Source organism: Lemur catta, chromosome 16, assembly GCF_020740605.2.
Source record: "Lemur catta isolate mLemCat1 chromosome 16, mLemCat1.pri, whole genome shotgun sequence".
In the NCBI taxonomy this organism is placed as follows: domain Eukaryota; kingdom Metazoa; phylum Chordata; class Mammalia; order Primates; family Lemuridae; genus Lemur; species Lemur catta.
This window is the reverse complement of record NC_059143.1, coordinates 51743740-51759046: the sequence shown is the minus strand read 5'-3', so window position 1 is coordinate 51759046 and position 15307 is coordinate 51743740. Positions and strand designations below refer to the sequence as shown.

The following is a 15307-nucleotide window of genomic DNA, read 5'->3' as shown; positions in this document are numbered from 1 at the left end:
GGCTGGGGGTGATCCGTGAATGCCTTGGAGCGGTTTAAATACCTTGTGGGGGGGCAGATTGGAAGAAGCCCGCGTCTTGGCAGGAACAATTTGGTGGTGGCGACCTCTGCATCAGGCCCCGCGGTTAACCGCGAAACTTTTACTGCTGCCTTTTCCTCGGGCGCGCGCCCTGCCTCGACTCCCAGACTGGGGCGAACGGTAAAGCCGCCATCCCAGAGAGGACGGGGGCTGGAACGCTCCCACTTGCTTTAGACTTGGCTTGTAGGGGTGGGAGGCAGCTCGCTCGCTATCTCTAACCCTTAAAAAGTGAAAAACCAAACCCCGAAAGGGATTTTCACATGATGGCCCCTCCCCCCTCCACGCCTTTGATCCGGCACGAAGATCCAGCTCCGGATTCGTCTGCTCCATCCTCGCCCCTGAGCCCCAGACTGGCCGAGTGACTGATCCCGGAGCGGTCCTCACCCCCTCCCCCTCCGCTCCCCCCAGGACCCGGGCGGGTGCGATGTCCTTGCCGCCGCCTCCCCATTCCGCCGCGCTCCAGCCCCGGGGGCGCCGGCCGCGCGGAGCTGCGCGAGTCCTCCCCCGCTCCGGGCTTCCAGGAGGGTCGCGCCGCTAAGGCCATGACTAAGGCGCCCACTTGGTAACTCTGCCATCTTCCTGCTCCTTCCTCCTCCCTCCCTTCCCCGCCCCCTTCGCCACCCGCGTTCCCCGCCGCCGCCCTCCAGCCCTCCTCCCAGACGCCCACCCGCCCGCTCCTCTCTCCGCAAGATCGCAGGGGTGGCGCGGAGCCTGGCGAGCCGATGACGGACCCCTTCCTCCTGCCTCCAATGCCTCAGCGGGAGATCCCCAAGGGCTGGAGCGAGGAGAGCTGCTGCTGGACATCCTCGCGGAGAGGCTGCTCCGACCTGCTGCTCGTCGTGTATGAGGCTGGGGACTGAGCGAGCCCCAGCCGCCGCCGCCCGCTCCGTCGCTGCCGTCGGTCTGGACTGGCCCCCGCCTCGCTCCGCCCGCCGCCCGGCCCCGGCCCCGGCCCCGGCCCGGGGCGCCCCGGGGCTCGCCCCGCGCCCCCGCCGCCCGCCGCCGACTGCCCGCCGCGTCCTGCTGCCAGCTGCGGCGGCGGCGGTGATGCAAGGGAGGAGGCAGCCGCCGCGGCCGTGCTGATGGTGGCGGCCGGCGTCCGGGTGTGATGCGAGCGTCATGGTGGGGATGCTGGCTGCGTGGCGGTGACAGGGCGAGCGAGCGCGAGAGCCAGCGGGCGCGGAGGACCGGCCGGCTCGGACCCGGCTGCGGTGTGGGCTCGGCTCTCGCTCTTCCCTCCCTCTCTCTCTCTGTCCCCCCTTTATGTTGTTCTTGGTTTGCATATTTAAAATCTCTCGACTCCATCCTGTCCCCCGCCACTGGAAGTCTTCCCGTCTCTAAATGGAATTAGTGGAGCTCGGAGCCTCTGGTGTAACGCACAGACATGATCTATGGACGCAGTTTGTTCCACAGTGAGTACTGTTCCCGCCGCGCGGTGCCACCCCTCCGTCCCCTCCCTCTCGGCCAGACGCGCAGGGAAAAGCCTCGCGCCACCGCGCTCCAGCCGGACCCGCAGTCCCGGCGAGTCGTGGGGCAGATGTAAACTTTCTGTATTGCAGCATAACAGACCCGGGCGCGGGGGCGGCGCGGTCGGTCCCGCTCCGTCCTCGGCTCTGCCGGGGAAAACCGCCTGTCCCGAGGCTGGCACCCCCCTGGGGTCGAGAACGGCGTGCGGGTCAGGGATGGACACGTGCGGGAGGCTGGGGGCCCAAGCGAGGGCGCAGGTGCAAAGAGACAGAAAGCGGGGCTGATACTTTGTGGGACCAGAAGCAACATTCCGCTTTCAGGGGCTTCTGGGGCTAAGCGAGCCCATATTCCCACTACAGCGGGTAGTTCAGGCTACGCTGGAACCCAGTGCGAGCGGGAAGGGCAAGGGTCGCCCCCAACTCTGTTCTGCCCACGAGACCCCTGATGTTGCTTTATAGGTCTGTGGTAACGGGAGTGTCGAAGTGGGAAGGAATGTGAGGAAAATAGCATCAAAAGTCATCTAGTAAAAGACAATGCAAGAAAATACGAGGTGGAAATTTAACATTATAAAGCAAGGATTAAAGTGTCAATCCTGTGCGACGCAGTTAAAAGACCCGGCTTTCCTGACGAGTTAAACACAGTCCATGTTCCCTGATATGATTTCATCAAAACAGAAAAAGTATAGGGAAAAAAATACCAAATATACAACCTAATACTGACGGATGTATACCTGTGTGGGGTGTGTGTGTGTGAGAGAGAGAGAGAGAGAGTAGAATCATGGCAAGTTAAAATGATTTTTTTTCTATTTAAACACACACAGACAATAACAACAACCAATGTTTCAATCTAAAAAGCAGATGACTGGCTAGAGTATTAAGTAATATACTTGATAATTTCTTAAATATTATTACCAAGACTCAGATACTTTTCTTAGAATAATGTTTTATAAGCTTCTGTAATGAGCTTTAGTTCAGGAAATAATTGTGAATTATGCCCCCCTTCCCTCAAATTCATTTTAAGTGGAAATATGAAAACATAGATCTTTTATGTAATTAGGCAACAAAATATATAACAAAATAGATGAGGAAAAATCAGAAATTATGAAGACAGGATTACTTTAATATACTTCGTTAGTTTTAGGTTTGGTATACATGTTGAGTAAATCAAGAATATGGAAGTGAAACAGAAGTTCAGGTTATAATGGCCTTGTACATTTACTGTGTAGTTACAGATCAGAGTCTCTTTTTGATACTGAAAAAAACTGACCCAATATAATGCTTATAGAAATCACCTTTGGCAAAATTATAATCTATTTCTGAATAACTATATTAAATCAAGATTAAAAGAGATTAATTTCACAGCTTAGAAACAGCCAAGGAGAGGGGTTATTGGTAGCTCAGTACATTTTTATAAGAAACATTTTAATAATGCTGGTTAATGCCTACAATCCACATTAATCTGTTTTTCTCTTGTTACCCCTCCCCCACGGTCAGTAGGATTTGCCTGAGTATTTATTTTCTAAAATACTACCACACTGCCCATGTGTTAGGATCAACCATGGAGCCCTGGCTCATTATTGGACTTTCCCTTCATCCTTTACCTGCTACCTTCCTCTCTTCCCTTAGAGATGCTGGTAAAGCCATCCACAAAGGATAGTTTAGAAACAGTGTGGGTCCCGAAATCCCACTCTAATGTGTGTGACATTGGTAGATTCCCATGTTGCCTCTTAGTTTTGAAGTATGTATTTGCCTTAGGAGTTTGGGTTTCATCCATTCTTAACTGGTGTTACTTCCTGAAGGGAGTCCCAGGTTTTCCTGATTTCTACATTTTGAATAAGATTTTGCAAATTCTGTGTCAATATATACCAGTTGTCAATGATAAAATTATTCTGCTTTGATACTATTTTATCTTTAAATTATGTTATATTTGTACAGAATTTGATCATTTCAGTATATATTCTCTCTAATTTTTATTTTCTGTTTCAGTTGTAGCAAGTTTAATCATCCTCCATTTGTCTGGGGCAACCAAGAAAGGAACAGGTGTGTTTCTTTAGAAAAATGCTAGTGGAATACCTCCAATTATTTTGTATTTTTCTATATTCTTCATAATCTTAATATTCCAGAATATCTGAATCTTTTATAGTGTGTATAATTGATTGGTGTTGAGTAAGACAACATTTAGAAATTAATTTACTAATGGATATTATAAGAATGTCCTATTTTTAGTATTGTAGAAAATTGGATGATGGCTCTTTTTAATTTCTTTTTCTTTTACAGAAAAGCAAACCACCTCAGAAACACAGAAATCAGTGCAGTGTGGAACTTGGACAAAACATGCAGAGGGAGGGATCTTTACCTCTCCCAACTATCCCAGCAAGTACCCCCCTGACCGGGAGTGCATCTACATCATAGAAGGTAGGGGAGAGAGTGCCAGAGCTAGAGAGAATACTGTGCCAAAACCTGGCCATCCTTATGCTTTGGATGGACAATATGCATATATACATTACAAAATTGATTTTGAAGATTGTGCATATAAACATCTCTGGGTGAACCAACTGTGAAGTCTGGAATCAGCCTAATTATCGAAATTATTAGTAATGGGTTATGAACAAGCAAATTCTGGGAAATAAAAACAAATCAACAACTTCAGAGTTTATTTTGCAGTGGATTTAATTGATTTAGAGTTCCAAAGTAAGAGAGTGGATTCAAAGTTAACATATTACCTAATGTGTAACAGTTTGAGAAACTAGTATTTTTTTAGTTTAACAATTATTAGAATAACCTATACACTTGTTACTATTTTCTTTGACATTATAAAGCACAAAAAACACATTAATGTCAAAGATGAATCTATAATCACATTTTCTAAACATCAGTCTGAAAGCCAGTTACCTTATCTGGTGCTACCAAGTGACATTATCACATTTTAAAGTCAAAGTCAGGATTCCAAATTATCTAAATTATGATGCTTTCTTTCATCATTTGTTCCCAACTTGAAGGATAGACAGTGCTGAAAAAGAGACCTCGTGGACAGCTCTGTATGAAGTGCAGTTTTGTAAAATATATGAACATTTCATCTAGTGATAGAAGTGTTTTTTTTTGTTTGTTTGTTTTTTGAGACAGAGTCTTGCTCTGTTGCCCTGGCTAGAGTGTTATGGGGTCAGCCTAGCCCACAACAACCTCAAAATCCTGGGCTCAAGCGATCCCCTTGCCTCAGCCTCCTGAGTAGCTAGGGCTACAGGCATGCGCCACCACGACCGGCTAATTTTTTTCTATTTTTAGTTGTCTGGCTAATTTCTTTTTACTTTTAGTAGAGATGGAGTCTCTCTCTTGCTCAGGCTGGTCTCGAACTCCTGATCTCAAGTAATCTTCCCGCCTCGGCCTCCCACAGTGCTAGGATTACAGGCGTGAGCCACCATGCCTGGCCAGAGCTTTTAGTATTTTAAGTGTTAGTATCTTATTGACTAATACTTGCAAATGCTCCACCAACACACACACACACACACACACACACACACACGTGTACAGACAAAGCTACCTGAATGAAAAAGCTATGTGTGCTCTGTATCTACTTATAAATCATGAACATCTCTATTTGATAGATATTTCAAAGAAGCAGACTTTCTGTTTAACTGATTTTAAGTATCTTTATAAATTATTCTTTTACGTTTTTGTAATTTTGGGGTGAAATATCTTTTCTCCCTCCCCTTGTGTTGCAGTTGACTTTTAGGGAAGATACACCATGCTATAAGAAGGTAAAATGATAAGCTCTGATATTAAAAGGATAACGCTGAATATAACTAAAGTCTGGCAGTTTTACTTCCTCTTATGAGTAATAGAAAAGGAAATTGATACTTGCCTTGTGGGACGTACAACATGTTCTGGGGACCATTCCTGTTTCAGTAAACAATGTAAAGGAGCCCCAAGATTAGCATAGTGTGGTTGGAACAAGGCTAGCAAAGAGGACACCACAGGGAGGAAGAGGTGCTCACCTTCACGGAACAGCATATGCAGAAGTTCAGAGATACAGTGTGGTTTGGGACCTACATGTAGGATTCTAGAGCTACTGCATCGTGTGAGAACGGGAGAGGAGGCAAAAGAGGTAGGCAGTCTCAGAAAAGGGAGTACCTGGCGTTCCATCTGCCTACCCCATGCAAGTCTGGACATTACGTTATGGACAGTGAGGTACCATTGAAATAATTTAAGTAGAAAAGTAATGTGATATTTCAGTGAGGAAGTAACTGAAGGAAAATAACATACACTAAGAAACTACTGCAAACGGCTGAGTAAATCACAGTAAAAACCTGAACTAAAGAAGCAGCATCAGTGATGGACTAAACGACAGAAATGGGATGTATTTAAGAAACTGAATCATGAATGGCTGCCTGTGAAGATGAGAGAACAGGGAATCCTAAGGCTTTTCATTTGGTGGCTTGTTAGATGGAATTGTCATGCCAGGAAAGAAATGCAGGTGGAAAAAGAGAATTTAAAGAAAAAGTAATGTGTTAAATTTTGCTGTTTATGGAGATGCCTCGTAAAGAGATTGGATATATGGCTCTTTAGTTTGGTAGAGAGATTTGTGTTGAAAAAATATATATATGTGTGTCAGTTAGAGTGTATGTGTATGTCTCATAAATATAGGGATTGTTGCTGAGGTTTTAATATGATTATGTTATCATATTAAGATATGACAATATGTTAATAAAATTATCTAAAGAGAGTATTGGGAGCACTGTTTTCAACTTTTGAAAAATGCAGATGCCTGGGCCTGTGCCCAGGAATTCTGATTTAATTGGTCTTCGATGGAGCCTCAGGCATCATTATACTGTCACAGCACTCCATGGGGATGCCAGGGGCATCCAGTGTACTTGTTCTAAACTGAGACGAAAGAGGACATAGACTAGACTTCTGGAAAATAACATGTAAGAGAGTAAGGAGAAAAGTAATGGACTGAGAAGGAGAAGCCAGAGAGTTGGGCAGGAGGATTCAGGTGAAAGGTGCCACAGCAACTACAGTGCATGGAATTTCAAAAGCAGAAGTTTGCTGTCAAAGTTTTCATAGCATAGAAAAACAAGTTAAAAACTGAAATGCATCCATTACATGAGGCAATTAGGAGTCTGTTAGTAACTTTAAATGAGTACTCTTGTTGACATCATGGTGGGTGAAGCCAGTTCCCAGTGCATGGAGCAGTGAGGCTGCTGGTGGGTGCCGGAGCTTGGCAGATGATGGAACCCATGGTAGAAAGGCAATTACTTTCATTTTTTCTGGATTTTCTTCTTTTCATGGGGCAAACTGTATATTTTTAGTTCTTAAACAGATACTCTATTCTGTAGGAAAAGGTAAATTTAAAATACAAGAGAAGCGTATAAATAATAGGTCAGGTTTCTAGAGATGTGACAAATTATGGTAAAGAATACAGGTGAGGTCTCAGAAATGAAAAGGGGAGTCCCTTTATGAGTTTCAGGTGGTCTAAAACTCCCTCAAATTGAAGGACATATTCTGTATACATGTGCACTATTCAGGTGAAAGTTCCTACCTTCCAAGAAGTGTCTAAAGATTCTCAGAGGATGAAACCTCTCTTAAAGGAGCCTCGGTTTTAGATCCAAGATAACCTAGAGGAAGTGTTAATGTGAAAGGCGGCTGTGAGCTGAGAGATTTGAAGGTGAAGAAAATGTAACTTTAGGGATCTGGAACTAGATAGCTTCAAATGGTTTACATGTGCCATAAACATTCATTTTTTGTCTACAACTAGAACTATATGGCATGCTTACGTTAAAAAAGTTATTTCACTACCTACTAAAACTCAGCTAGTGGGGTTCATTTGTGGGTGGATGGGTGTCATTAACTTCAACGTGTTGGACCAAAGGAAAATGAATCATCCACATATGATGTGGTCTACCAAAAGCCATAATGATAGCATTTCTCCCAAAGGAACTTTGAAAGATTTGTTCATCCATGTTGGACAGAATGTAAGGGATGATGAAAAAAAAAATGAAGGTATGAATAAATTAATTCATGTTAGATAGTCATGTATTTCCTAATAGAGGAAACAGGTAGGCATCTGTCAGTAGACGATAGATAGATTTCTAAGTAAATTAGCAAGGGCTGTTCTCATTGCTTTACCTTTCTCTAGACGTACATTATTTACATGTAAAAGAATTATCCCACAATCATAAATGATTTGTTTCCTCACAAATTTTGATACTGACTTATCGAAAAGGAGATAAACAGGGGGATATATGCTATAGGATAGTAAAGCATACAAATGATGTATTTAATGCTTATACATAAATGGGTCCAGTTCTTTAAGCATTTTCCTTTTGTTTTTAGGTTCATGCTTTAGAGGAAAAATACAGTTTTTCAGGTAGTTTCTTAGGCTACTTTCAAATTTGCAGATTTCAAAAAATTCATTGAAACTCCCTGAAAGCTATCATTATTGTGGATACTATATTTGTTTACCTTTGTGATATATATTAATCATGGATAAGAGTATGCCCGTTTTTTCTTGAAAAAGTTATAAAGGTCTCTTTTTGATGTGAAAAGAGTCAGAAACATTTTTATAAATTAAAAAATAATCTTGTAACATGAATGGACTTTTAACCTATGGATCTTTAATTTTATATTTGGAGAGCATCAAGGTTATATTTTATTCTGTAAGTCTCTAATTTCCAAGTCACTATGTATCTCAATTTTGCATAATTTTCTGACATCTATGCATACAAGTATTGACTTTTTAAGTCATCAAGGGCCATATTCAATATGTATTTAAGAACCTGTGAGACAGGGGCAGACCATCCAGAGTGGTTGTTGATCGCACGGGGAGCAGGCTCTGCTGTGCTGACTCTTAACTTTCAAGTGTGTGGAGGGGCTCAGTCCCTGAAGAGCACCACATCGCAGGAAAGCACTCAGAGGGCTCCAGGCAACAGCTGCTTACTAACTAGGATAAATGTGTGTTGGTATTTCAACAAATGTTACAGCCATTCTGGAGTAAGCTGGCCAAATGTAGGTCTGGAGTGCCAGAATTTTGGGCTGCTTTGGGTATGAGAGGGGAAGAATGGAAGAGCATGAACAAGTGCATTCGTGTGGTGGTGTGTGGGGTTGCTGGCCCCGTACGCCTCTTCTATGATTCTTTAGAGGGCTGTAAAGACACCTATGCAAATAAACTTATTCATAATTTGCTCAAAAATATTTTTGGGGAAATTCTTAATGACAAGTACTAAGTGCTGAGAAAAGAAGGTGAATAAGATATGGTTTTTATCTTTCATGAATAATTTAAAGAGGAGGTGGAAAAAGAAGAGTTAAATTGTACTTATATTGATATTCAAGAAAGTGGGAAAATATGGGCTGATCTAAAGACAGAGTTCACAGCCCATTAATTGCTCACAGTCGGTTACAGGTCAAATTCCTTGTTCTACTCCTTCCCCCCTTCTCACTACTGCATTTGACCAGTCTTAAAAAAAAAAAATAGGAACATACATAAAAGCTTGAAAGAACATCCTGCCTTAGACAACATGGCTTGTTGACATGGTCTGAGCTTGGGTTGTCTGTGAGGTGAAGGACCCTGGAAGCAGAATATCTTTAAGGATAATATATGCCACGTGCATTGCAAAGGTTTAAACCTGAGAGTGATGTGATCAGATCTGCATTCTCCACAAATTGCTCTTAATATCCTTGGATTTGCACTTGGATGTAATCAAGACAACTGACTGGGATTCCTGGGGTGGTTGTACAACTTTATGCTGAACAATTCCCAAGTGGTTTCTGATCTGAAATCTGGGTATCCCATAAAATATAAGAAAAGACTCAGAACTTGAACTTGAACTTCTAAACCTGAGTTGGCAGCCTTTCACAAACATATTGTGAGTTGTTAGTTCTGCGTTAGACATCAAAGCGGTCGTTTTATATCAGGATAATATTTTGTGCAACATCATCTGTTTTAGGTTCACCTCATAGACATTTTTATAAAAATGTTATCCCTTAGAATAGCAGGTACCATATGCTTTCTTTGTATTTCCGTGCGTATCATCTGCAAAGTTTGATAGGCGTACAAATAGAATCTGAAATAAAATCAGTAAAATCAACCTAAAGATTTAAGAAATGGCCTCTCAGGCATAATCTTAAAAAGTCTTTCTTTTTCACAGCTGCCCCAAGACAGTGCATTGAACTTTACTTTGATGAAAAGTACTCTATTGAACCGTCTTGGGAGTGCAAATTTGATCATATTGAAGTTCGAGATGGACCTTTTGGCTTTTCTCCAATAATTGGACGTTTCTGTGGACAACAAAATCCACCTGTGATAAAATCCAGTGGAAGATTTCTATGGATTAAATTTTTTGCTGATGGGGAGCTGGAATCTATGGGATTTTCAGCTCGATACAATTTCACACCTGGTAAGTAAGGGCTTTTTCTTTTTCTTTTTTTTCTAAATCTGTGCCTTTTTCTCCCTGTTTTCTATCTTTATGGTACAAAATCTTTTGTAGGACATCATTGTAACTTTTCAAAGAATTTTCAAGTTCTGTTTAAAATCAAACCTACAGTGTGCTCCCTTTTCACTTCATGAATTCTAAAAGGAAAATATATTTTCCTTGAAACATAGCCTACACTAGAGGTAAAGGGTAGTGACTTAGAGGCCTCCATGGTTATCAGTAACACAGTTAATTAAATGGACTTCTATTATGCTGAATGTGCAAGCTGAGAGACAGTCTGTAATGAGGTAACTAACTATACATTGGATCCCAGTAAACTTGAAAAGGCAATTTCAGTATTATAAAATATATCAGTCAAAATGATCTTTGGAGAACTTGAATAAAAAGGTCATTTGTTCTGAAAATTATCATTTTTAAAGCAAATAGATTCTACTACAAAGTAGTCTGATCTCTCTTTAGAAATACAAATTCCTAAGAGTTTTGATGAAAGGAAAACTGAGACCTGTAGTAACCAAGTATTCATTTGCAAGGTCTTGCAGACATTATGTGCAATTATAAAATTATGCATCTATGTCAATTTTGCTTTTAACCTGCTAATAATAAAACTGGTCTGTGACGTTGACTGGCTCACTTTATGAAGTTATCATTCATTGCGATAAAAATTGGTTATCACAGTTTTAAACTGCAAAAGCATCATATTCATCAATTTGAGATTTGATGAAGTGAAGTTATTATTTTAAATGGAAAAAATGATTCAAATTACTTAAAGCCCACTATTTATATATAAATACATATTTTTGGTCGGTATGTATTGTTTTATTTAGGTTATAACATGTAATATAAGAATTTGAAATATATGTAAAATTTGTTGAAATTTCTATTCCATTTTACAGACATAACATCTAAATAGGGCTTTTGATGCTCAGTTAAAAAACTAAAATTTTAAAAATGATTAATATAAGATTAATGATGACTTTCATTATGACATCATGATGTGTGTTAAATTAATCAGATATTAACTGGATCATATGCATTAATCTTAAGAATTAGGAATGTTTTTATAATATCACTGAGAGATTGTGATTTTAATTATGCTTTGGTAATATTGTATTACTCACAGAAATCATGGGTATTTCATGTGCCAGGACCAAACTAATTTGAGGTACTCCAAATAAGTACAAGCATTAGCTTGTTTAACTGTCAGATTATTAGTGCTAGAGTTGTAAATGAAAATGTCTGTATTCGTTCTTAACTGATAATTTTGAATATAATCTGGAGCTAGAGACAGTGGAACACGGCATGATACAGGATTTTATACATTATATTTTAATTCTGTGTTTGGTGATCATGAAAATAATGTCTAGGCTTTAAAATTGTGGTTTCATAAAGAATGTAGGGTCAACTAACGTACTTTATCAACATAAGCAATGCTATCCATTTGTCTAGATCTTCTTGGATGACAGATGGTGGTACTCAATCTGATCTTCTAGGTTTCGAAAGCCTTTTCTTTTTCCTGGATGTTGTTCTTTGCTCTTTGTTTATGCACCATACTTCATCTATAGAAGGAGAAAGTTTCGTTTCAAGGCACAAGTGAATCAGAAGCCAACTTGAGGATATGGTTCCATGAAATTAGGATGAGTTAAGGATGGGCTGAGGCTCCAGTTTACACTGAGATCAACTAGGGTGAAGCCTGCAGGGAAACTTGGCCTATGAGGAAAAAACAGGACCATAAGAAGGAGACTTGTAAAACTTCCATGAACCAAAAGTTGGCATTCTATGGCCTGAGGCCACTGTCTGAGTGGCAGAACAATGTACAACTTATTCCATAAAGGGGCAGTACTGAAGAAGCCAATTAGTTATTGAAATCGGAAGTGGGAAAGGAATAGTGATAATTTAGACTGCATTTATGGAATCTGGAGCCAGGCTGAAATTGTCATTTTGGCTTAATTTTTATTTGGTGGTATGATTCAAGTGGTGACCGGGAGAGATTGTTGGTGGAAGAGTTTCTCAAGTCAGCTTAATGATGTATGTCGTAAAGCATTGCTGGAATTGCCAGGGCACCCGAGTGGACTCACATTGGTGATGAACGTCTCCTAACAGGTCATCTCAGACTCCTGGTCTCCAGGACAGCTGGGATGGGCACTGGCTTTGGAACCAGATCTGGCTTCCAGTTCTGGCTTCTTTTCCTTGCATGCTATAAACTTTGGGCATAGTTTTTAACATTCTTTCCTTCCATATTTTTAACTGTAAAATAAGGATAATATTGACGACTTCACAGAATTGTTTGAAAGTTAAGTCAACCAATGCATATTTATGGAATTTTTGAGTGCCTGTAAGGTTTCAACCATTGATAGCTATTATCTTTATTAATTTGATTATGCATTCTTTCACAGAAAAGGAGACGTGGTATAGGAAATTAAGAGAACAAGTGTCCCAGATAGATTTTTTAAAAAATTATAACCCTTTTTCCCCTGATTTTTTGGAGTAGATACACAAAATTAATACCTATAGCATCTTACTTGTCCTTAGTTTAGGAAAGTTAGTTAGTTTAAATGGGCTTGGACTTCCAGGTGAGGGTTATAGTTATTTCTGATGGCATTCATAAAATATGTCAAAGCACAAATAGCAGCAGCAAAGGCCAGGTGGTCTTTACTATTTTTATGAATTTACCACAATCTGGAATCTAGATTTAATTTTATAGTCTCAGAAACTTGATGTCAACACATTGAGAGCATACACATCTCTTAGAAATGAATCACTTTTGCCATCCTAGCAGGACTGAAGATTCATATATACATAATGCATATACATAAATACACATTCATATATAGATTATATACACACACACACTCTTTTCCAATAAGAATTCTTAGAATTACACAGCCAAGTTTTTCCTATAAGCAAACATACCTGGGTAGGCAGATTATGTCAGAAAGTTGTTTAGTGAGTATGGAATCCAAGTACGAAGCTATATAACACGCATGTTTTATATCATCAAGCTAAGACTTAGGGACCCATCTCCATAACATGGATCGTTTCTTCCAAGGGAGCTTGAGATCTCACATCACCATAGGTGAGATCCAGTCTCCAAGCTCCTGTTTCCATCTTCACACGGACTGTGTAGACTTTTATCCACAAAATTGTTTCTGTGTCCTAGTATCTGGGTCCCTGACTTCCTTTTTTACTGAACTTTAAAAAATGTCCTGGCTCTTGCCATTCCTAAGAGTTATGCTTCCGAATTCCCAGGGATGTGGGAAACCAGCCAACCGGAGGTCATGCCTGGCCATGGCGAGTAGGAGGGCAGAGAGAGAGAAGACACCTCAGACACTCGCTTTCAGGAGGCTCTTCTCTTTCTCCTGACATATTCCGATGATCCCTCAGTTTTTAGTTCACTGACAGATATTTTTAGATGCTGTGGCTTTACCCACATCCACAATGCAGTGATGAATCACCTAGGATTATAGTCTGGCATGCATAAAAAGGATTTTGAGATTGAGCGGTAGTCAGGGAGAAATCAACTGGTTCAATTTCTGGGGTCTGCTAAGGGCATAAGTGACGCTTACAGCAGGGATATGGGGCCCAGGGCTCTGGCGCCAGCTCAGGGACGATGCCTGCAGCGACAACCTCTCTTCTTCCTGTGTTAAGAAGTCTCCTCTCCCACACACTCTCCCACTTCCCAGAAGAGAGACGAGTGCAGAATCACTGACAATGCCAAAAATTACATGATGGAAAATTTGATAACAGACAATTCAATAAGAAAACATATAAAAACATATGAATGTATTCACTGTAATAGAACTATGTTGTTTTCCCACTTAAAAAGGCATTTTTCTTTAAAATAATTTAAGCCAAATTTATTATAGAAAAGCAAATAATCAGAAAATATTTTGTGATACAAGTAATTTGAACAATCCTGGAGCGTTATGAACACCAAGCTCATAAGACTAGTGTTCCTTGGCACCCTAGGCAAGGGATGGCAGAGGAGGAGAATGAAAATTGCAGGGGCCAAGGTGAAGATATGGTAAAAATTAACTCAACTTCATTGGTGATGTTTTAATTTTTGAAACGGATATGTATTTTTGGTATTACACGAGTAAGTAAATTACTTAAGACAAAAAATAAAAACATACTACAGTTGATAATTTTAATGAATTTTTAGAAAGGAGAATATCATTTTTCCATGTTTCACAAATTTTTCTACTCAAACTAAGAATGCCTTTTGAGCAGAGTACAACATTTCCCTACAGCCAGCTGCTTTCTCCCCTCAATTTTCTTTGCACTTGAAAATAGAAGGAGAAACACGTCACAGTTATCTACTGTACTCCTCAGTCCCATGGCCTTACCCAGGGATTTTATAATCAGTATTAAGAAAGAAAACATTCAGGATGTTCCATTCCTGGAGAAGGTAACCCTTCCAATCTCTTTAGTAATGGATATCTTTTGTTAGCCTTGTACTTTATTTCCTAATGGAGAGATTTTCTGCTATTTATAGAAACAGAATGAGACATTTATGGAATCTTCCTCTTTTGAGTATGTTTTTTTCTGTACTAGTTTTATGAAGTGAAGTACACACAATGTACTGGAGATGTTTAACTTAAGGAATATACCTCAAAGTACCAAATAGGTGAGGAGGCTGAGTTAGGCATTGGCATTGAAGTGAGTGGAGTTGTTAAATATGTTGAAATTATTATGATACTTTGTACTTAAATAGTACCTTTCATCTGAGGAGCTCAAAGTATTTTAGGGACTTTCTGACCAATTCCTAGCCTCCTCTCAAGCTTCATGCTGATTCACTTCAAAGGCAATAGAAACAACACATGACAGTGCAGTGATTTAAACTCAGCTCCTTTAAAAGATTTCTATGCATATTAAATATGTTATTAAGGTAAGATAACCTTATGGATTTAATGTTATTTTAATTACTTAGTGTGATGTTTTTCTTTTTTTGATCAGAAATGTGAATGCATATGTGAGTGTTAACCATTTTAAAACTTCCTACATTTTTTAGCTAGATAATCAGAGTTCCAATAAGGAAAAAGAAATTGTTATTGTTTTTTCAGCAACTTTAGTTTGTATTTTGCACCAAAAGAAGAGAATAGAAATTTTTAAAGGCTGAGATTCAAAGGACTTTGATTATATTTTTCACATGGAAATAAAAGATTGAACAAATTTAGGTCAGTATGTGTTGTCTTTTTAACTATTATGTTGACGCTGTTAACTCAAAATATTCTCATTTCATCCCCAGCAAAAGTTCTCAAATGGAAAATGTAAGGAGCAAAATTACATTTTTTTTTTTCTTGAGTTGTATTTCTCAAGAAATTAAATTAAAAACTTGAG

The 15307-nt window shown here is 40.1% G+C and overlaps 1 protein-coding gene across 2 annotated transcripts in view; it reads left to right on the top strand.

The window, feature by feature from the left end:
• The first annotated feature begins 762 nt into the window (after nt 1–762).
• Nucleotides 763–15307, top strand: part of NETO1 (neuropilin and tolloid like 1) — a 100979-nt gene continuing 86434 nt past the window's right edge. For both annotated transcript variants that reach the window (XM_045527339.1, XM_045527338.1), the window contains exons 1-4: nt 763–1490; nt 3531–3584; nt 3822–3959; nt 9686–9934. In XM_045527339.1, the coding sequence (XP_045383295.1) occupies nt 1463–1490; nt 3531–3584; nt 3822–3959; nt 9686–9934 (469 nt within the window). In that variant the 5' untranslated portion in view covers nt 763–1462. The remainder of the gene's footprint in view (nt 1491–3530; nt 3585–3821; nt 3960–9685; nt 9935–15307) is intronic.